Source organism: Agaricus bisporus (assembly GCF_000300575.1).
Source record: "Agaricus bisporus var. bisporus H97 unplaced genomic scaffold AGABI2scaffold_3, whole genome shotgun sequence".
Lineage (NCBI taxonomy): Eukaryota > Fungi > Basidiomycota > Agaricomycetes > Agaricales > Agaricaceae > Agaricus > Agaricus bisporus.
In genome coordinates, this window is record NW_006267366.1 from 238,110 (window position 1) to 258,355 (window position 20,246).

General features: G+C 45.5%; 8 protein-coding genes across 8 annotated transcripts; 4 read left to right on the forward strand and 4 right to left on the reverse strand.

Moving 5' to 3' along the window:
• Positions 1-217: 217 nt before the first annotated feature.
• AGABI2DRAFT_115898 (hypothetical protein) lies at positions 218-2,074 on the forward strand (the record flags this gene model as incomplete). Its single annotated transcript, XM_006458869.1, has 10 exons — positions 218-512; positions 575-693; positions 748-857; positions 913-934; positions 981-1,139; positions 1,206-1,478; positions 1,526-1,723; positions 1,782-1,820; positions 1,882-1,950; positions 2,006-2,074. The coding sequence occupies 10 exons, from the start codon at positions 218-220 to the stop codon at positions 2,072-2,074; spliced, it is 1,353 nt and encodes a 450-aa protein (XP_006458932.1).
• Positions 2,075-2,829: 755 nt separating this feature from the next.
• Positions 2,830-4,503, forward strand: AGABI2DRAFT_183773 (hypothetical protein). The gene is made up of 11 exons (XM_006458870.1): positions 2,830-3,043; positions 3,102-3,124; positions 3,187-3,269; positions 3,320-3,471; positions 3,526-3,556; positions 3,609-3,621; positions 3,683-3,844; positions 3,943-4,015; positions 4,069-4,087; positions 4,144-4,172; positions 4,233-4,503. Exons 1-11 carry the CDS (start codon positions 2,837-2,839, stop codon positions 4,464-4,466), a joined length of 1,026 nt encoding a protein of 341 aa, XP_006458933.1. The 5' UTR covers positions 2,830-2,836; the 3' UTR covers positions 4,467-4,503.
• A 120-nt stretch (positions 4,504-4,623) lies between these two features.
• On the reverse strand, positions 4,624-6,880 carry AGABI2DRAFT_177067 (hypothetical protein). Its single transcript, XM_006458871.1, has 6 exons — positions 6,748-6,880; positions 6,358-6,687; positions 6,153-6,306; positions 5,406-6,100; positions 5,262-5,354; positions 4,624-5,208 (listed from the first exon to the last, which is right to left on the reverse strand). The coding sequence occupies exons 1-6, from the start codon at positions 6,859-6,861 to the stop codon at positions 4,732-4,734; spliced, it is 1,863 nt and encodes a 620-aa protein (XP_006458934.1). The 5' UTR covers positions 6,862-6,880; the 3' UTR covers positions 4,624-4,731.
• A 349-nt stretch (positions 6,881-7,229) lies between these two features.
• AGABI2DRAFT_115901 (hypothetical protein) lies at positions 7,230-10,735 on the reverse strand (the record flags this gene model as incomplete). The annotated part of the gene is made up of 12 exons (XM_006458872.1): positions 7,230-7,289; positions 7,342-7,392; positions 7,452-7,526; positions 7,584-7,670; positions 7,723-7,825; positions 7,894-7,927; positions 8,687-9,113; positions 9,167-9,259; positions 9,310-9,974; positions 10,027-10,180; positions 10,232-10,561; positions 10,622-10,735. The coding sequence occupies 12 exons, from the start codon at positions 10,733-10,735 to the stop codon at positions 7,230-7,232; spliced, it is 2,193 nt and encodes a 730-aa protein (XP_006458935.1).
• An 851-nt stretch (positions 10,736-11,586) lies between these two features.
• Positions 11,587-11,954, forward strand: AGABI2DRAFT_191045 (hypothetical protein; the record flags this gene model as incomplete). The annotated part of the gene is made up of 1 exon (XM_006458873.1): positions 11,587-11,954. A coding segment is annotated over exon 1 (312 nt), but the record flags the coding sequence as incomplete, so codon positions are not given.
• Positions 11,955-12,412: 458 nt separating this feature from the next.
• AGABI2DRAFT_177069 (hypothetical protein) lies at positions 12,413-13,286 on the reverse strand. Its single transcript, XM_006458874.1, has 6 exons — positions 13,234-13,286; positions 13,060-13,179; positions 12,920-13,006; positions 12,791-12,862; positions 12,683-12,733; positions 12,413-12,630 (listed from the first exon to the last, which is right to left on the reverse strand). The coding sequence occupies exons 1-6, from the start codon at positions 13,237-13,239 to the stop codon at positions 12,571-12,573; spliced, it is 396 nt and encodes a 131-aa protein (XP_006458937.1). The 5' UTR covers positions 13,240-13,286; the 3' UTR covers positions 12,413-12,570.
• Positions 13,287-14,134: 848 nt separating this feature from the next.
• AGABI2DRAFT_191046 (hypothetical protein) lies at positions 14,135-14,995 on the reverse strand. The gene is made up of 6 exons (XM_006458875.1): positions 14,941-14,995; positions 14,770-14,886; positions 14,630-14,716; positions 14,497-14,571; positions 14,387-14,437; positions 14,135-14,334 (listed from the first exon to the last, which is right to left on the reverse strand). Exons 1-6 carry the CDS (start codon positions 14,944-14,946, stop codon positions 14,272-14,274), a joined length of 399 nt encoding a protein of 132 aa, XP_006458938.1. The 5' UTR covers positions 14,947-14,995; the 3' UTR covers positions 14,135-14,271.
• A 2,062-nt stretch (positions 14,996-17,057) lies between these two features.
• On the forward strand, positions 17,058-19,805 carry AGABI2DRAFT_115904 (hypothetical protein; the record flags this gene model as incomplete). Its single annotated transcript, XM_006458876.1, has 6 exons — positions 17,058-17,452; positions 17,505-17,607; positions 17,666-17,809; positions 17,876-18,016; positions 18,070-19,019; positions 19,067-19,805. The coding sequence occupies 6 exons, from the start codon at positions 17,058-17,060 to the stop codon at positions 19,803-19,805; spliced, it is 2,472 nt and encodes an 823-aa protein (XP_006458939.1).
• Positions 19,806-20,246: the final 441 nt, after the last annotated feature.

A 20,246-nucleotide genomic window follows, 5' to 3' on the forward strand; every position in this document is an offset into this window, starting at 1 on the left:
GCATCGTCGCCCTTGTGTTCATAATGGTATGTGCGAGTCAGAGTATGATCTATAACGCTGATTGAGGGTCTGGTATTTGCTCATGTTTTATCCTACACAAACTTAGGGACCGGACCAAACACGATCAAAGTGTTTATGCCCACAACCACCGGCTTCTACGGCAATCAAAATCTGGAATTTTAGCAGAAATCGTTCACTGGTGGCCTTCGCATTGTCCATGGTCACTAAAATACCTGGTACACCTCTCCCAAAGGCCACATCTCCCAAAGTTCAGAGATTTACCCAAGACGAGTCTACTAGTACCCTCAGCGCATATACCACTTGTCTGCAATTCGAGCAACAACTCGCTACAACGGCGCAAGTGCGCTTAGTGAGGATACTTGGGTACTTGTTGCTTTATGCACCGAATCGCGATGTTCGGAGTGAAGTCGCCAACTGCATTCACTCATGCAAGGAACAAAGTAATCTCACAGATATAGGCTCATTTTTCGAAGTCTATGTCATAACGCCGCGTGAGTTTAGTTTTTCCCTGTGGCAACATTCATATCACTCAACCCCCTTTCGTCTTGTCCAGTCAAAAAGTACAAAGGTCGAACGCCCGCACCGAGTGACTATTCATCTAGGCCCTCATTTGAGGAAACGAAAGACACGATAATTGAGGCTCCTAAAAATCATCAGGATGCGAAAGCACAAGTTCGTAAATCGCCCGTACCAAAATTGAAATGCCCCTTGATTCTTTTTCATCAGACCCTTCTTCGCGACAATTGGTGTTGCGTCGTATCAGGAACCCTCCACATTGACGCTCCCGAAGATATCATTCTCGCATCTGACGAAGAGACAACCATGGGCTCCACAGAGTGCGCTCATATCATCCCGGAAGCAACATTATTTGGTATTGAAAGTACTAAACAGGACGCGAATACACAGGCACGTCGTATCTCAAATTTTTGCATTGCATTGAAGATCTGATACCATTTCAGCTGGACTGTTCTGCTCACATATCAGCGGTCCTTGACCGATTTCACTGCGATATCAGCACCTTTACTGGGGAAAAGGTGTATTCGTTGGTGAACGCGATAACCATGGGAAAGGATGTTCATGACGCATTTGATCGGCTGGAACTTTATTTTGAAGCTACAGTAAGCTCAGATATCACACTCTCCAAACCAACCACACTCATCGGGTTCTAACGTATTTTTGAAAAGCCAGTGAAAAATCGCTATTTAGTCAAATCTCTCACTCGAAGACCACTTCCCTTGCGCATATACGATTATGTCACCTTCTCAACCTCGAACCCCCGAACCCTTCCTGTCCCTTCGGCCGAATTACTCGCCTTGCATGCTACTTTCTGTAAAGTTGCCAAGTTTTCTGGGTCTGGCGAGTATATAGATGCTGTTTATGAAGACCCAGAAGAGACAGGCGTGTTGGCTACTGACGGCACTTCTCATGGCTTCCTCCGGTCCAAGCTATTGGCTCTGGTGAATTTGGTCAATGTTGAAGTAGACGAATAGTATTCTCTAGGCAGAAGGAAAGACGTATTACCGACTCGAGTACTGCGGATGGAACCTTGCCGGAGGAAACGGGACGGTGGATTCGTCCCGCCATTGGTCCGATATATAGACAGCTTTCTGGAGACACTGCGGACGTCAATGCAGGAATGGACGGAGACTTTATCGAGATAACAGTCTCTTGCAAAGTCGCCCTAAGCACTCAACAGCCAAAAGTACAGACAGTTATACCAACGGGTCCCCATTAGATCCTCCCATCTCGATATCTCCTAGCCCTCTAGCATATTGACAACAGCCTCAATGCGACGATTTGTGAGTTTTTCTTATCCATTTGCTCAAACGTTATTGCTGAAACTTGCAAAATAGCACGCAGGCGCTTGTGTTGGCCTGTCTTTATGGCCGAATAATCCACACAAAGTCGAGTTTCTGGGTTGAAGTAAAGGTAAAACGAATTTTCAAACCTGAACGATTGCAAAAAAGTTGATTCCTGAATTTAGTGGGCTTTTCACAACGCCAAGATTCTGTTTCATGGTACGAAATTCATGGTGATGATGAAGGGATGGTAATACCTTGCGAGGTGGGTAACATCATGTCTGGAAGCTTCGATCCAGAGTCGAATGACATTTATGTCATGAATGAGGTCTAGTATGTGTATGATTAGTGCGACCGTGCATTTGGCGGGATGCAGGATTGGATGATTCAAAGGTATCATTTTGGGTTTCGACTAGACCTATGGGACTTGGAATAGAAAGCCCAAGCGGTGAGATCGAGGTTGGGAACAGTCGACCTCGGCTTTCCAGTGTCCAGTGGAGTTCGAGGTGGGGTTGAGTTTGAAACTAGAGATGCAACCGAGTATTTACCAGGTAGTGGATTGTGTGGCGAATCAATTTCGAAATCCGAGATTGACTTTAAGCTGCTCTTAGACTCTCGGGAAAGATAGATTGCGAAAGAGCCCGCCTTGAATGTATATAAAGACCATTATTGCTCTGATAGATGATGCTTTGGAACGTTTTTCGATGAACCTTGTGCTGCTTTCTGACCCCTTTTAAACATACTGATTAGAAGATTACAAAGCATCAATGCGGTATCGACACTTTTCGAACACTCCATGATGCCGCTGACGTATGTCGGATAAAACGTTTACCGGCTATGATCTATCGTCTGATCCTGCTCTCATTTCACGGGGGTGGCACAAATACCCACCAGCATACCGCCGTCAAATGAAAAACACGATATTAATATTAGAGACGGTATTACAAACCGCATCTCGCACGCATCATAAAGTTTCAAATGTCTGAGATTTTCCTTCTCTTTCTCTAACATCCATTATGGCACCCGTACGCAATGCCCGCGCTATTATGAACGACTACCCTTCCGGGTATCCCGAACCCGGAAAGACTCTAGTCTATGATGATTCGCAAACTATTGACCTTGACACTGTTCCTCTTAATGGAGGATTTCTCATTAAAACTCTAGTTCTCTCTATTGATCCGTATATGCGCGGACGTATGCGCTCAGGTGGACCTAGCTATGTGGTAGGTTGACCCATTAGTATCACTTTAGATATCTTGAATTCTGAATCAAGCCTTTTAGCCACCGTTTGAACTAGGAAAACCGTACGTTTTCATGTGATTATCACATCTTAGTATCCCGGTGTTCAAGGCGTACTATAATCTAGCATTACAAGTGGTGGTGTCGGCGTCGTCATTAGGTCTGAGAAGGAAGGAGTGAAAGCTGGGGATCACGTCCTCGGATTGATGGGTGAATCTCGATAACTCACTCTCAACAAGTAAAAGCTGAATATCTCTTAGGTCACCAGGAATATAGCATTCGATCATCGCTTGAAGGCATGGTTATCATTCAAGATAGACATGGCCTTCCATGGTCGGTGTATCTCGGCGCAGCAGGAATGCCTGGTTTCACTGCTTTCGTTGGTTGGAAGAAATTCGCCCACTCGAAGCCGGTAAGTATGTTACATTGAAGGTAGTTGTAAGTTAAACATAAATTTTAACTAAAGGGCGATGTGGTTTTCGTCACGACTGGCGGAGGTACGTAGGTTCGTATCTTATCAGAAATGCGATCTGAAATCTTTTCCTGCAGGACCTGTCGGCTCGTATGTTATCTTCTCTTGAGCTCGAATGATATTAAAACTCAATCATTCTGTCGCTCCATAGAATGGTTATTCAAATCGCAAAAGCAGAAGGATTGAAAGTCATTGCTTCCGCGGGATCGGAAGAGAAAGTGGCCTTCATGAAATCAATTGGCACGGATGTAGCTTTCAATTATAAAACCACTAGCACGAGGGAGATCTTGGAAAAAGAAGGACCTATTGATATGTGAGATATCTCTTTTTCTGTCTTCCCAAGGCCTTTCACTGTTTGAAAGAGAACGGCTGGCAAATCTTTGTTTCGTTACTCATGATTTGTCATTTCAGCTTTTGGGATAATGTTGGTGGGGAAATACTCGAAGCTGCCTTGGATGCTGCAAACGTCAACGCCCGATTTATCGCAAGTCTCAAAATTTATTCCTCCGAAGCAATAACTAACATTTTTTGATTCAGGAATGTGGAATGATTAGTGGTACGTTCTCCATCTATATTTATTCCCAGAATTCATGCTGAATACGTTCTGAATAGGTTATAACAGTGGTGGAGCTCCAGTCAGAGTGCGTCTTCCTTTCTCTTCCTTCACCAAGTAAAACAGAGTCTCATCAACTTGATGCCAGAATCTAATGCTCATCGTTGGAAAAGATATCACGATGCGAGGTTTCATCCAAACTCGTCATTTTGACGAGCACAAAGACGAATTTTATGCCACAATTCCCGAGAAATTGGCGAAAGGCGATATAAAATATACCGAAGATATTACGCACGGATTAGACAAAGTTGGTGATGTGATGTTATCTGTGCTGAAAGGTACCAACAAAGGGAAGGCTATCGTTCATGTTGCGGACGAGTGAAAGAGCATTGGTTCTTTACTTATTTCTTAAGTATGATAAATGAAGTAGCGAACCCTGTAATATGTTGTCTGGGGATACTCTACCTGGGAACCTTTCGTGAGGTGAGCGTGCGGAGTCGCTAGTCGAATTCAAATGTGTGGAATAAAATGAAGAACGTGACAAACAGAAACACCCATAATTCATTCACAACAAAAGTACTTATAAGTACAACAAGACCGAGGAGACATGGTCAGACATCACAGATAAATTGGTACCGCGGCCCCGTCTAATCGAAAACACAATGCAAATCTGCAGAAGCCTTCATCTCGAATACACTTTCGAGCTGAATCTCATCATCCGCATCAACCCTCCAATGATATTCATACAACCCCGTTTTCTCCTTTGTCCATTTGACTTTAGGATATTTGTCATCTTGATCTTCTCCCTCTTCTTCAGCAGTTTCCTCTCCTTTGACTTTGACGAGTACACCTTCCTTTGCTTCTATCAACTCCTTCGGTTTTCGCAACACTACTCTTACTCGTTTGTCTTGGGTTACGGGAAGCGCATTTCGAATGATCAGGTTGTCGATAGAGAAGGGACGTTTATTCTCTACTTTGATTGTCGTAGTGTAAGTCGTGATATTAGCAACGTCAGCGAACGATCCGCTGCCTTCCTTTGTAACTTTAGAGACACGGGCATAAGATACCAGAATGGAAGGGTCGTCTCCGAGCGTAAAGTAGAAGACATCGTTCCGATTTACATCCTAAAGGATTGTATGAAGCACTTCGAAATGAGGCCCGATATAAAATCACGTACAGCTATAGTGGTCTTGGAGACATAACTGTCGTCAAGGATGACGCTGACGGGCCCAGGGAGCAGTCTATATTTACTGTTGTTTTTAACTTGGCACTGTAGATCAATGAGTAAAAAGTCAAAGCATTATTTATTATCGCAATTCACCTGAAGATAGACGCGAGGCTCGACCTTTGGTACAGAGATGTAGTCAATAGACGTTTCAAAAGACAAAACGGCAATTGTGACGACATGGTTCTTTCCGTCAGAGGGAATACTCGATTTTCCCTGAACGGTGTAGGTTAGAGCCATGGGAGTTTGATTTACTAGCTTGGCTGGTCTCTCTTCGTCACCATAGTTGGTTCCTTCTTCGTCCTCGTCTCCGTCAGGGAAGGGAATAACACCAAGGTCGGTCTCATCGTTACCACTCGCGGGAGATTTGTGACCAAAAATACTGGCGGGTATGGGTGCAGCCTTCGGTTGTGGAGGTGGGGGATGAGAAGCGCCAAACAATGTAGGTGCGGAGGTTGAGAATGTGGCCATAACTGAAGCTTGCGTTTGTAGTTGTGGTGTTGGTTTTGGGTGTAAGTATATTAATGGTTCAGGCTGTTGCTTCCAAACGCGGTTGTTATTGTTATTATCATATGTCACCCTAATCCACGTTGGATTAGATTTGGGGATGGTCTTGACCACGGCATCTGTGGCGACCGTACTAAGAGTTAAAGAAGCATCCGACCAATCTTCGCCCGTAGTTTGTGCCACAGTCGCACGGTAATGCAGAGAAACTGTTTCTGAAGGACACCCGTCGTCACCGGTGAGAGCGTGGAGTTCGTATGTGGGATGCCAGTTCGTTTCGTTCACAACTGGAGCAGGCAACTCAGAGAAGGATTAGATGTATCTATCGATGATACTCACTATACATCAGTTTGAGAGTCACTCTAGTATCGTTGTCGGCAGTGACGACAGCAGTGATTTCTGCATGGGCAGAGCCCTTGAGTAGAGTCGCCTTTTTCTGCTCAGCTTCGATCTGCTTGTTGATTTCTGCAATTTCTTCTTCAACTTTCACAACCTGAAAGACCATCAACGACGAAGTTTATGCTCGTTGGCTAATGATACTCACCGCTTGAATGTTCGTCTTTCCCTGCGCCACAAAGGCGTTCAGGAAAGTTGTCATCACGTCGGGACTTGCTTGAGTCCCATCTAAACTGCTAGAGTATTTGACGAGCACTTCTGCTTGTGTATCAAGCACTTTCTTCTCTCGGACCAAGTACGCCTTCCTGGTTTCCAAAGCCCGAATGGGTCCATCCGTCAAGTCATCCGATCCATCCAATATAGAGCAAACAACATCAGAAAGATAGGTTCCGTTCCCTGGATTGAAGCCGGAGATTCGCACGGATGCTGTATCGACGGTGCTGGACACCTTTGAAATGACAATTTTGTTTTGTCCACCCTGAATAGATATAAGAAGTCATAAGCCGTTCGATGGTACGAGATCTGAAGTAGTGCGTACCTGGAGTGCGACATTGAAGGTCCGAACGATCTCTGCCTTGGAAGACTTGAGCACTACGACCGATTTGACAGGATGTTCTGAGGCTTTGATACGGATGGTTTGGATGGAACTCATGAGCAAATGTGAATGTGACTCACCCAGAAGGCGCCAAAGCTACATACTCAGATCAAAGAAGCTTGTCAAGTTTGTGTGATCACTGTGATGTTATTAGTTCCCAGGGTCGATGTATCCCTCCAATGGGCCAGGGAATTCTTATTACTTCATATTATTGCAAAACCTCTGGCGATTCAGCGCTCGTTCGACTCAGTCATACTGTGAAGCCACGATATCGTCTTCTGTTCCGATAGTAGAGCCTATGGTAGGTACTTTGCCTATGATCAAGTACTTACTTACTCATCTAACGCTCGGACAACTCTAGAGTATGCATTGAGAACCCTCTTTATCGGAATAAATTGCGCTCTCATTGCGCTCTCCAAAACTCTTCATGCTTCAGTGAAAGTGAAACCGGTAGTCGGGTCACGAATGGGAGGGCCCAAGCGAAGCTAACGAGCGGTGCATCAGACAGGAAACACAATCAGTATCAAAAATACGTACTGAGCCATCGGATCTCACTGTCCAAATAGCCCTCGAGTTATTCAAGTGAACCTGAATGATCGTTGGTCAGAAAAAAGTTGTCTCTTTTAGTAAAATTGAGGCCAACTTACCAGAAAAGTGCCATCATTGTTTCGAACGAACCGGAACGAAGACTGGCCTTTCTGGTTTGAAAAAGGACATGCAAGCTACGTATACGGTGTAATTGTATGACCTCGGGCATTCATCATTTATTGTGTACTTACGACCCGATTTTCCACAGCGGTGGCAAATTCATTCGTGTTGGAGCGTTGGAAAGCGTAGAACTGCCCCTCAACATGAACAGCGGACCACTGTTGGGCGGATGAACAACGAATCCGAAAAGAAATAAAGTATCGAGCTTACAATTCCAGGGGGAGCAATTGCGGGTGAGCTGAAAGTGATTCCCGAGCAAACGTCACCGATTGGACCAAAACTTGCAACCTTTTCCTGGTTGCTAATCGTGAACCTAGGAGGAAAACCCTTAGGAAAACATATCAGAAGACGCAATTATGGGTTTGCTCGTAAAGTCCTTACAGCCATGATTTTATTGCGAGGTCGTGAGAGGAGGCTGAAGTTGGAGGTGAGGGAAGGAGTCGATGCGTTGGTTCGTTTGTCAGTCGGTCTTCATATTGTATGTGTTTGAAATGATCCGGGCATTCCCAGCTTGATGTCAAGCTGGGAAACTATAGAAATTAGCGTAACGCTAGCGTAAAGGAGCGTGAACTAACGCAGACTTGAGGAAAGAGCTAGTAAGCATTGGATTCTACCCTAAATGTCTAGATAACAACATAAGAAAGGAGATGCCAGCATGGCCACACACTGGACAGAGAAAGAACGCCCGCTACACCACAATGCACCCAATGAGCATCCACCTAAGGGAATATCATGATATTCGTACAATACAGGATGCACAGATGCACTAGTAGTAGCCTCCAGACTTAGGCTCCGAGACCACCTTAACCGAACAGACTGCGACTGCAGAGACTGTGAATTTGACCTTGAAGACCCTCGGAGTGAAGGAGCATTGGTTCTTGGTGATACTTACTTCTGAAGTATGATAAAATGAAGTCGCGAACTCTATAACATGTTGTCTGGGGGATACTTGCTGTAGTTTTCTACCTGGGACTTTTCGCGAATGAGCGTGGTGTAGAATAAAATGAAGAACGTGAAAAACAGAAACACCGATAATCCACTCACAGCAAAAGTATAATTACAACAAGACAGAGGAAGCATGGTCAGATATTTTCACAGATAAACTGGTACCGCAGCCCCCAAATTTAATCAAAAACACAATGCAAATCTGCAGAAGCTTTCATCTCGAATATACTTTCCAGCTGAATCTCATCATCCGCATCAACCCTCCAATGATATTCATACAACCCCGTTTTCTCCTTTGTCCATTTGACTTTAGGATATTTGTCTTCTTTTTCTTCTCCCTCTTCTTCAGCAGCTTCCTCTCCTTTGACTTTGACGAGTACTCCTTTCTTTGCCTCTATCAACTCCTTCGGTTTTCGCAACACTACTCTTACTCGATTATCCCGAGTTACGGGAAGCGCATTTCGAATGATCAGATTGTCGATGGAGAAGGGACGTTTATTCTCTACTTTGATTGTCGTAGTGTAAGTCGTGATGTTAGCAACGTCGGCGAACGATCCGCTGCCTTCCTTTGTAACTTTAGAGACACGGGCATAAGATACCAAAATGGAAGGGTCATCTCCGAGCGTAAAGTAAAAGACATCGTTCCGATTTACATCCTAAAGGATTGTATGAAGCACTTCGAAATGAGGCCCGATATAAAATCACGTACAGCTATAGTGGTCTTGGAGACATAACTGTCGTCAAGGATGACGCTGACGGGCCCAGGGAGAAGTCGATATTCACTGTTGTTTTTGACTTGGCACTGTAGATCAATGAGTAAAAGCCAAAGCATTAATCATTATCGCAATTCACCTGGAGATAGACGCGAGGCTCGACCTTTGGTACAGAGATGTAGTCAATAGACGTTTCAAAAGACAAAACGGCAATTGTGACGACATGGTTCTTTCCGTCAGAGGGAATACTCGATTTTCCCTGAACGGTGTAGGTTAGAGCCATGGGAGTTTGATTTACTAGCTTGGCTGGTCTCTCTTCGTCACCATAGTTGGTTCCTTCTTCGTCCTCGTCCCCGTCAGGGAAAGGAATAACACCAAGGTCGGTCTCATTATTGCGGGCTGCCGCATTCCCGGAACCAAAAGCAGGTGCGGCTGCGGGTAAAGCTTCCGATTGAACAGGTGAGGGACCTGAAGCGCAGAAGCCAAACGAAGAGGCTGTGATCATCGTCTTTGCTTGCATTGGTTGTCGTGGTGCCCTTGAAAAGTCTTGCGGTTGTTTCAGCCAACCAGGATTGTTATTAACGTATGTCACCCTAATCCACGCTGGATTAGATTTGGGGATGGTCTTGACTATGGCGTCGGTGGCGACCGTACTTAGAGTCAGAGAAGCATCCGTCCAATCTTCGCCCGTAGTCTGTGCCACAGTCGCGCGATAATGCAGAGAAACGGTTTGTGAGGGACGCCCGTCGTCTCCGGTGAGAGCATGGAGTTCGTATGTGGGATGCCAGTTCGTTTCGTTTACAACTGGAGCAGGCAACTCAGAGACGAACCAGATGTATCTAAGGATGACACTCACTATACATCAGTTTGAGAGTCACTCTAGTATCGTTGTCGGCAGTTACGACAACAGTGATTTCTGCATGGGCAGAGCCCTTGAGAAGCGTCGCCTTTTTCTGCTCAGCTTCGATCTGCTTGTTGATCTCTGCAATTTCTTCTTCAACTTTCACAACCTGAAAGACCGTCAACGACGAAGTTTATGCTCGTTGGCTAATGATACTCACCGCTTGAATGTTCGTCTTTCCCTGCGCCACAAAAGCGTTCAGAAAATTTGTCATCACGTCGGGACTTGCTTGAGTCCCATCTAAACTGCTAGAGTATTTGACGAGCACTTCTGCTTGTGTGTCAAGCACTTTCTTCTCTCGCACCAGATATGCCTTCCTGGTTTCCAAAGCTCGAATGGGTCCATCCGTCAAGTCATCCGATCCGTCCAATATAGAGCAAACGACATCAGAAAGATAGGTTCCGTTCCCTGGATTGAAGCCGGAGATTCGTACGGACGCTGTATCGATGGTGCTGGACACCTTTGAGATAACAATTTTATTTTGTCCGCCCTGAATAAATACAGGAAGTCATAAGCCGTTCGATGGTGCAAGATCTGAAGTAGCGCGTACCTGGAGTGCGACATTGAAGGTCCGAACGATCTCTGCCTTGGAAGACTTGAGCACTACGACCGATTTGACAGGATGTTCTGAGGCTTTGATACGGATGGTTTGGATGGAACTCATGAGCAAATATGAATGTGACTCACCCAGAAGGCGCCATAGCTACATACTCAGATCAAAGAAGCTTGTCAAGTTTGTGATGTTGTTGGTTCCCGAATCCTAGGGTCGATATTGAATGAAGTCATAGCCAGTGGCAATTCATTGGAATTGGCGGGGAGGCGAGTGTCCTCAGCTAAAAAATCGTTAACAGAAAGTCAAAAGGATTGAAACCTACCTAGCGCACTTGATTAAACCAGCTCGCCGAGTTATTTATTTGGCATCATCTTCCAAACCAAATAGACGTTGGCACAAGAACATATCACTGCTTTCCCGGAAATGGACCCGCCCCGAACAACTCTCTGCCCAGGATACTCCTACGTAGAAGATTTCTCGCCATCTCTCTCTTCGCCAAAACAGAAATCCAAACGGATTCCCGCAGACTCCAATCCCGATGTTGTTGCTCAAGGCGCCGAGAGTGAAACTTATGAACCCATTGAAGACGAAGAAGGCGAAGAATCCGAATACGAAGAGGAAATCGAATATGTCGTAATGGATCTAGGCAATACTGAACCTACGTTAGTGCCTAGCTCTCAAACATACCGCCTGATCGTACGTACGACTATCGATATCTGCCTCATCTTTTCTGAATCGGTTCAGGGTCTTGACACACCAACGCCCTATCTTCAATTATCGGGAACGATTCTCCAAGGAAGGCATGAGAATCTGTTAGGCTCTGAATTGCTTTTCACGGACGATAAAGGTAAATTAACGCATTCAACACGTCAATCGGGTATCTCAGAGCATTCGATTCATTTAGACGCAACGGGTAAAAAGAAATCCGTCACGCACGTATCGACCACCTCAAAACGTATATCATTCAAAGAAGTTCGCTTAAGGCCCAAAGAGCAAAATATAGCCGACGAAGAGCCAATGTCGGAAGAGGAAAGGAGGGATGAGGATATTGATATCGATGACGCGGAAGGTGAACGCGAAGACGAAGGGGTTGACTTTGATATGAGGATGAATCTAGATGAAGATGTGGATGCAGAGCGTGGTGACGCTCTCGAATATGTTGACTTTGGACAAGCCAACGCGCCGTCGCATGGGAACGTGGAGGCCGGTCCCTCACGCCCACCACCTACACCGACTCACGGTCCCCCTCCTTCACCGCAGGCTCAAGTGACACGATGGTCAGAACCCGTACATTTGAAATCTCAATCCAAAAATAAGGGTAAAGGTAAAGCCAAAGCTTCTCCCGAAAGGGCTTCGCATACAAAAGAAACGGGAGCAGGAGAGGAAGAAGAATTTACCGACCCAGCAATGCAGATTGACAGGCTCACTGGTGTACTGCCTACTGTAACACGGGCACCTAATAAATCCGGAAGTAGGATGAAAAGTAGAGAAAAGGGCAAGGGGAAGAACAAAGGGAAGCAGAAAGAGACGACTGACGACTAGATGTGTGCTTTCGGCAATCGATGAATGTTCGGGGGACTTCAATCTGGAGGCTACTGTACTGATTACGGGTATGCTCTTATTCGGATGCACATATATGCGACAAGCTAACTCATCAATTTAGAGGTTCGATCGAACCGGTACATATGTCATACGTATCCCTCCAATCTTGGGACTTTTACTTCATGTTATTGCAAAACCTCTGGCGATTCAATATTCAGCACTCGTTCGACTCAGTCATATTGTGAAGCCACGATATCGTCTTCTCTGTTCCGGTAGTAGAAGCCTATGGTAGGCACTCTGCCTGTGATCAAGTACTCATCTAACACTCAGACAACTCTAGAGTATGTATTGAGAACCCTCTTTATCGAAATAACTTGCGCTCTCATTACGCTCTACAAAACTCTTTACGCTTGAGTGAGAGTGAAACTGGTTGTCGGGGTACGCCTGAAAGGGCCCAAGCGAAGCTAATGAGCGGTGTATCAGACAGGAAACACATTCAGTATCAAAAACACGTACTGAGCCATCGTCGCTCACTGTCCAAACATCCTCTGAATTATTCGGTTGAATCTGAATAATCGTTGGTCAAAAAAGTCGTCTCTTTCAGTAACATTGAGGCCAACTTACCATAAATGTGCCATCATCGGTTTGAGTGAGCCGGAAAGAATAGCCTCTGGTGTGTGTAGAAGGACATACAAGCTACGTATATGGTGTAAATGTATGACTTGGGGCATTCGTCATTTATTGGGTACTTACGATCCGACCTCCCATAGTGGTGGTACGTTCATCCGTGTTGTAGCGTTGGAAATTATAGAACCCCCTTTCAATAGGAACGGCGGACCACTGTTAGGCCGATGAACAACGACTCCGAAAAAGAAATAATGTATCGAGCTTACCATTGCAGGGGGAGTGATTCCGGGTGGGCTGAAAGTGATTCCCGAGCAAATGTCACTGCCCTTTGGACCAATACTTGCAACGTTTCCTTGGTTGCTAATCGTGAACCTAGGAGGAAAACCCTTAGGAAAACATATCAGAAGACGCAATTATAAGTTCGCTCGTAAAGTCCTTACAGCCATGATTTTATTGCGAGATCGTGAGAGGATGCTGAAGTTGGAAGTGAGGGGAAGAGTCTGAATATGTTAGTTCGTCTTTCAGCGGGTTTTTATATTGTATGTTTGAAATGATCCGGGCGTTCCCAGCTTCAAATTGACATCAAGCTGGGAAGGGACGATAGAAATTAGCGTAAAGGAGCGTGAACTAGCAAGTGAACTAGCGTAAACATGCTACGCTAGCGTATGTCTAGCGTTGCTCTGACGTAACGCTCGAGCATGTTATGAAAAGTGCACATATTCAAATTAATCAACGATCCATCACCTACAAATGGTGTTACCATTTGCATAATGCTGCATATGCATTCATAACATTATTTCTTCTATTTTAGATCCATAAGACAGCAAAGTACATCGGTTTTGCACTTCTTCAGTATATCAAGTACTGTTACAATTGATCAACAAAGAGGCGCCAGATTCGCGAATCCCGAACGTGTCTAGATCATATGCAATTACTTCAACCTGTCGACTGAGCTTACCGAGCTGGCCTAAACCAAAAGCAGGACTCGGCAATGAAACGGTCATCATATGGCAATCATATTTGGCGTTCCCGGTATCCGACAGGGTCACTGTTACGAGACTTATCATAGGATAATCCCAGTAATTTATTTGAAAATAAAAGTTTCCAACAGCCGCCCTTCTCTCGACATTGAATTCATCGTCGCATCTTATTCTCTTCTCCCTCAAGTAGGCTTAGATATTCTTTAGATAGTTGATTGCCGGGCAGCCGACAGACGGAAAGCCACTGACAACGACTCCTATACCATACCACTCATGGAATGTAGTACCCCCTTCAAGACTATGACATCATGGATGTCCGGCATCGGGAAATCTGGCGCCTCTTGGTCTTCTCTATTCCGATAGTAGAAGCCTCTATGGCATGGTAGGCACTTTTCTTGTGATCAAGTATTCAATCAACACTCGGACAATTCTATAGTAGATATCGAGAACCCTCTTCATCGAAATAAATCACGCTCTCATTGTGCTCTACCAAACTCTTCACGCTTGAATGAAAAAGAAAGTGTTCTGCGGGCCAGCACTGATGGCAGGGCCCAAGCGAAGCTAACGAGCGGTGTATCAGACAGGAAACACAATCAGTATCAAAAATACGTACTGAGCCATCGGATCTCACTGTCCAAATAGCCCTCGAGTTATTCAATTGAACCTGAATAATCGTTGGTCAGAAAAAAGCCGTCTCTTTTAGTGAAATTGAGGCCAACTTACCAGAAAAGTGCCATCATTGTTTCGAACAAGCCGGAAAGAAGACTGGGCTTCTGGGCTGAAATCAGGACATGCAAGCTAGTACGTATACAGTGTAAATGTATGACCCGGGGCATTCATCTTTTTGGGTACTTACGACCCGACCTTCCATAGCGGTGGCGAAATCACCCGTGTTGGAGTGTTGAATAGCGTGCATCCCCCCTTCAACAGGAACGGCAGACCACTGTTAGGCGGATGAATAACGACTCCGTAAAAGAAATAACGTATCGGGCTTACAATTGCAGGAGGAACATTTCCGGGTGGGTGAAAAGCAATTACCGAGCAAAAGTCACCGATTGGGCCAATACTTGCAACGTTTCCCTGGTTGCCAATCGTGAACGTAGAAGGAATACCCTTCAGAAAACATATCAGAAGACACGATTATGGGTTTACTCGCAAAGTCCTTACAGCCATGATTTTCTTGCGAGATCGTGAGAGGAGGCTGAACTTGTTAGAGGTGAGGGGAAGAGTCAATATGTTAGTTCGTCTTTCAGTGGGTCTTTATATTGTATGTGTTTGAAATGATCCGGGCGTTCCCAGCTTGACAGTAATCTCATTGAATACCGAAAGCTTGGCGACGTGGTCATCTACGTTATTTCGGGCTGCCAGCCTTCCTACGCATGTTTAATGACTGCATGGAATTGGAAGCACTCGAAAACAAGACTAATGACAAAACGTTTATGTTTGACTGGCGGTTATGTTTAGTTTGAGTTTGAGAACAAGGAGTTGAACGGTCGAAATACGGTCCCGTTAATATCCTGCGGAGAATGATAAAGGTCTTGCATAACCACGGCCTTTTCCCCCCGTGGTAGTGAAACGCAAAGCGACCAATCCCATTGTTGATTTAGAAGCAATGACTCCAGGCTCAGGCTCGCCTCTGTCGTTTCCTTGTATATTAACTTCTTGCTAGCTTCACATCAACAGAACTTGTGAACATTCTACACACATATGTTTTGCCGGGACCTGCCAAGCACCTCTTGAGTCTTGACCTAGTTGCTCGTAGCAGTAGAGGTGACTGGTCGACACGATGAACTAAGTTGCTTCTATTATTGTGTTCAATGGCATGGCCTATCCTGCCCGTCGAAAGCACGGATTTGACGACGGCTCGCTTCGCACCGACTGAAGTTACCTAAAGTTTAAACCTAGTATATCTGTAACTTACCGAGTCGTCAAGATTTCCCGTATGTAATTGTATAAGCGGAAGCGGTGGTTATACAGTAAGGAATTAGAGTCCAATCCGGATTCCGGCATATGTAATACAACGTAAAGAAATTCAATCATTCCAGAGAGACTCGGAAATCGAAGCCTTGGGCTCTTGAAGGGTGTAGTTCAATCTTGAGGATGCGGACACCTCGGATTTTGTTTTCAATTAAGCACCCACTTTGAAGTGATATTCATACAACCCCCGGTTTGGTCCACTTGACCTACAAATTATCCGAGTCTCCATCCTTTTCGTCCACCGTGTTGTCTTCATTCTTGACTTTGACAAGATCTCTATATCTCTCCTTGTTCAACACCTTTGCTTCTTTCACTGCGATTTTGATACGCTTTATTGATATCGTTTCTCCGGTAACGAGGTTTTCGAAAGGGAAGGGGTATTTGTTCCGTACTGTGATCGTAGTAGTATATTTTTGAGTCTTAACATGTACAGCGGCAGCCTGTTGGATGTTTTCGCATTGAAGAGAATGGAAAGCCCTCACGAAGGCGTCATCATACGTGCGTGTCTGACCAGCACTTCGACTGATCGCGAACATTTCCTGCTCAAGATTACACTTTTGGCTTTCAATACCTCAATCGACGCGCCCGCCGCTTCGCTGGAAGCTTCCAATGTAGAACGAACGACATCAGAGAGATGTGTACCATAAACTCTTATATATCGAGCTGTTGTCGATGGTGTTGGGCGGCTGGGTAACGATTTAATTTTGGCCACCTTGAACGGAAAGAAATTTCAAATCAGCATTGAAGGCATGGGTAAGTATACTCAAAGAGAGCGTTACCTTTAATTCGACTGCAAAGGTCCGGGCAACTCTTATGCCTTCGATGATTTAAACAACGTCACAGGTTCGACTGCATGTTCTGAGGCATAATTTGTACAGAAGTCGCGAGTAAGGAATTCTAAGATGCTGTTCATCTTCAGGCTCCTTATATATCGGACAATAAATTATCGCCACAATGTTCGTCTGCATATGTGGGGTAACTGTAACAACAAGTGAGCGACAAATCGTGTCAAATCCAACCTAGTTGTGACCGAGGTTAGAGTCATTTTTTTGCTAGACTGTATACTGTGTGGCCAGGCGTTGTTGCTACTTTGGCATTATTCGGAATTGTAAGTGGATGAGGAACAATTGTGTGGCGGTGATCGTAACATAAACTTGTGATTGCATCAAAAGCCTTTGTCAAACAAAATCGACTATTCACATTCTACTTGGTTTGTTCACTACTCACAGGTTACTTTTCTGTGTCTCAAACTTTCACTTCACCACTTTCCATGACTTAGCTTTTGTTTCTTTCAATCGGCGCGCAGAATGAACGATATTTCAAGAACAAGCCACAGCAGCCTTGCTTCGTCGGCTACTGTTCCTCGATCCTCTGAGCCTCGCTTTCCATCGGCACCGCGCATTCCTGATCCTCCGGGTGAAATAGGCAACAACGTCAGCAAGTTCAGCGTCTGGCCATTTAGGAAGGCTTCAAACAAATCGAGAAATGTCAGTTCACCCAAGCGTGGCGCGCCCATATTAGAACGCTCATTATCGGAACCAAACTCCCCCACGGAACCCACTATGGCAACAGCTCGAACTAACAGAAAGGAAGGGGACAAACCGAACTACATAATCATGGCACGAGATCTATTGAATGACACCAAAGTACGATTCGAAGGTCATAGGAAGGAGTGGTCAGAGTTTTATGATAGGTATAATCAGTGAGCACAGATTTTTGGATGCTTTCCCGCAACGTGGCCAGCCTACCCGTAGACTATTTGCGAATGGTCAACCAATATATGGCAAGATCGTTAAACCAAACACTCCGAAACCCAACGCGCAGGACGTAGCTAAATTTCTCATAAATGATATCAAGGTAAATTGAATTATAAATGTCATTTAAATGTACTTTTTATCTAATGGTATTGGAGTAGGCCGTGCTCGAAGACTTAGACAAGGAAGAGCTAATGGGCCAATTTAAAGGAAAACTTCGGACGATGCGGGTAATGGAGACGGCGCCCGCACTTCCGTCAGGACCTCAGTTGCGACCTTGGTTCGATTTATCCACGGTAAACCCCGTCAGTTCCCTGTTTTGTTTAGAGAAACAGGATTGAATATGTACTTATCTCGAGTATCATTAACAGGCAGTTCTAGAAAAAACCGAGAGGCACAGGTCCATAAATCCCGAAGGAACCTGGCATACCCACTCGTACTCGAGACACTTTTCATCTCACTTTCCCATTCACCAGAATCGAAACAGAATAATGACTAGGTCTGATCCGCAGGTAAAGCATCATCATTGTCACTTCGGAGAAAAGGTTTTCAGTTCCCTTTCTAGGCCCCTCGCAGTGGTTCTCAGCGTGACCTTCGGGTCGGATTTTCGAATATTTCATCTAAGGATTCAGAAGGCAGCGATGTGGACGAGTGGGAACTAGCGAGAATAAATCTCCCGCGGGAATTGGGCAAGCTGAGAGAAAAGCCCTCAAGCTCTGCTCAACCCGTCGAGCAAATCACAGAAGATCACCGTCATCAGTCTTACGACAGTATCCATCGAATGTATCGTCGTCCTCAGCCTGAGTTTACGCCGCAGGAACGGTTCACACCTGATCCAATACTTACTCCATCACCGCCTCCTGTGCCAGATTCTCCAGAGTCTATGAATCCTAGCGCATACCTGCTTCCGGAATTTGAAAATCTAGGCGAGTCAAGTGCACCGTCTGTCAAGAATAAAGTTACTAGGGCTGAGATTCAGCGCCCTCCGACATTTATCATGTATCCTGGTCCGGAAGGTTCCCCTGCGAAAGCTGAGAAAGAACGTTGGATTCCACCTGCATCTGCCCCTGCTCATGTTTCGGCCGTCACTGTTCCCGAAACGCGTGTACCTGATAGTCCTGTGACAGGTACTGGTGTTTACGAAGGTGACCGGAGGAGGAAGAGGTCAATGTCCTTAGACCATCAAGTACGCGAAGTAGCTATCTATACGAGCCAATCGAGGATAAATACCATGAGGGATAGGCACCGAGATATGCGGGAGAAGGAAAGGGAGTATCATGACAGGGAGAGGGGGAGCGGGAGAGAAAGGGATGGATACAGAATTGAGAGGGATGAGTACATAAGTGAGAGGGAAAGGGATGAGTATAGAGGTGGCAAAGAAAGAGATGGATATCGGAGCGGGAGAGATAGAGATAGAGACAGGGATCGAGGCTTGGAGCAAGCGACAAGGAATAGGGATTATAAAGAGAAGGGCAAAGGGCGAGAGAAGGAAGAGACAAAGACAGAGATCGAGACGTAGAATGGGAACAGGACGGATGGAGAGTAAAGGATAGGGACCATAGAAGGGAGAGGACTAGAGACGGTTATCGAGATAGGGAAAGGTTTCGGGAAGAAGACAGACAATGGGACGAAGATAGATACAGAGATAAGTATAGGGACAGAGACAGGGAGGCGGAGAGGGAGAGAGATAGAGATAGAGACAGGGAAGAAGGGGGAGGGAGGGAGAGGGTGAGAGAGAGAGAGAGGAATAGAGATCGCGAGAAAGATAGGCACGCCAGTACGAGAAACAAGTACGATGAAGTACAAAAGGACTACGGGGACCCCAGAACAACGAGGGAGAAAGACAAGGATAATACGAGGCGCCGCGAGCGGGATCGAGAACCGGAGTACAGAGACAAACTAAGTGATAAAGAAAGGAGAAGAGAACGGGAGCGTGAACGAGATCGCGACAAAGAGGGAGACAGGAATAAACGACTGGATTTCGACTATGATCGGCGGGAACGACTAGCTGTAGTTCCATCCCAAGCTTTTGCGGGCCAGTCCACCCATGTGCCAAACACTATGGCTGATGTTTCAGGATCTGCTTCGCCGCGCAAACTCAGATCACCTCCAGTACCTCCGTCACTTCCTGAATCTCCGATTCCTTCTGCTGTATATACACCTACAACGGCGCACACCATGCTCAAATACGATGTTGCGAGAGATGCTGTTCGTCCGCCCAATCCCAACAGTGAATCTAGATTTCTCGAGATACTAACGTCCCCCATCTCTCCGATGACCTCAAATCTACCTAGGACATAATATCATGTAGACGATCTCTACTGTATATATTTCCTTTTCGCCCTTTTTCGTTCTTGAAATGTGCCATGAGATATAGGGTATGAATAGTACGATAGATAATCTTGAATTCGCTTATGCTTGCGAACCTTAACATTAACGTGTATTGAGCACCATTAGTCCATTGTTCTGTAAAGATATGAATTCCTACGCACTTATGTATGGGGTGTGCAACTATAAATCTATGGCCAAAAGCTGGAGAATCTACAGATGGCAGTGAGACAGCAGAGGTTCCGACCCGGCTGTTCATGGGTTTGACTGGATGACCCTTGTGGCTCTACCCGGTTAATCTCAATGGCCGAAACCCGGAGGAAAGACCTGAACCAGTCCAATGTCAAAGATTTGCGACTAAGTACATACATAGATCATTGATGGGGTCATGATGTTAAAGGTGATTGGCTACCG

Coding starts and splice junctions, on each gene's coding strand:
- AGABI2DRAFT_183773 (XM_006458870.1), top strand. CDS start 2,837: ATGGCACCCGTACGCAATGCCCGCGCTATTATGAACGACTACCCTTCC. Junction 3,270..3,319: donor TCACGTCCTCGGATTGATGG/GTGAATCTCGAT, acceptor AATATCTCTTAG/GTCACCAGGAATATAGCATT. Junction 4,173..4,232: donor GTGGTGGAGCTCCAGTCAGA/GTGCGTCTTCCT, acceptor ACTTGATGCCAG/AATCTAATGCTCATCGTTGG.
- AGABI2DRAFT_177067 (XM_006458871.1), bottom strand. CDS start 6,861: ATGAGTTCCATCCAAACCATCCGTATCAAAGCCTCAGAACATCCTGTC. Junction 6,688..6,747: donor CCTTCAATGTCGCACTCCAG/GTACGCACTACT, acceptor ATATCTATTCAG/GGTGGACAAAACAAAATTGT. Junction 5,355..5,405: donor AGCCTCGCGTCTATCTTCAG/GTGAATTGCGAT, acceptor ATTGATCTACAG/TGCCAAGTTAAAAACAACAG.
- AGABI2DRAFT_177069 (XM_006458874.1), bottom strand. Junction 13,007..13,059: donor GAATCACTCCCCCTGCAATG/GTAAGCTCGATA, acceptor TCGGCCTAACAG/TGGTCCGCCGTTCCTATTGA. Junction 12,734..12,790: donor CCGATGATGGCACATTTATG/GTAAGTTGGCCT, acceptor ACGATTATTCAG/ATTCAACCGAATAATTCAGA.
- AGABI2DRAFT_191046 (XM_006458875.1), bottom strand. Junction 14,717..14,769: donor GAAATGTTCCTCCTGCAATT/GTAAGCCCGATA, acceptor TCCGCCTAACAG/TGGTCTGCCGTTCCTGTTGA. Junction 14,335..14,386: donor CAGTGAGATCCGATGGCTCA/GTACGTATTTTT, acceptor ACCGCTCGTTAG/CTTCGCTTGGGCCCTGCCAT.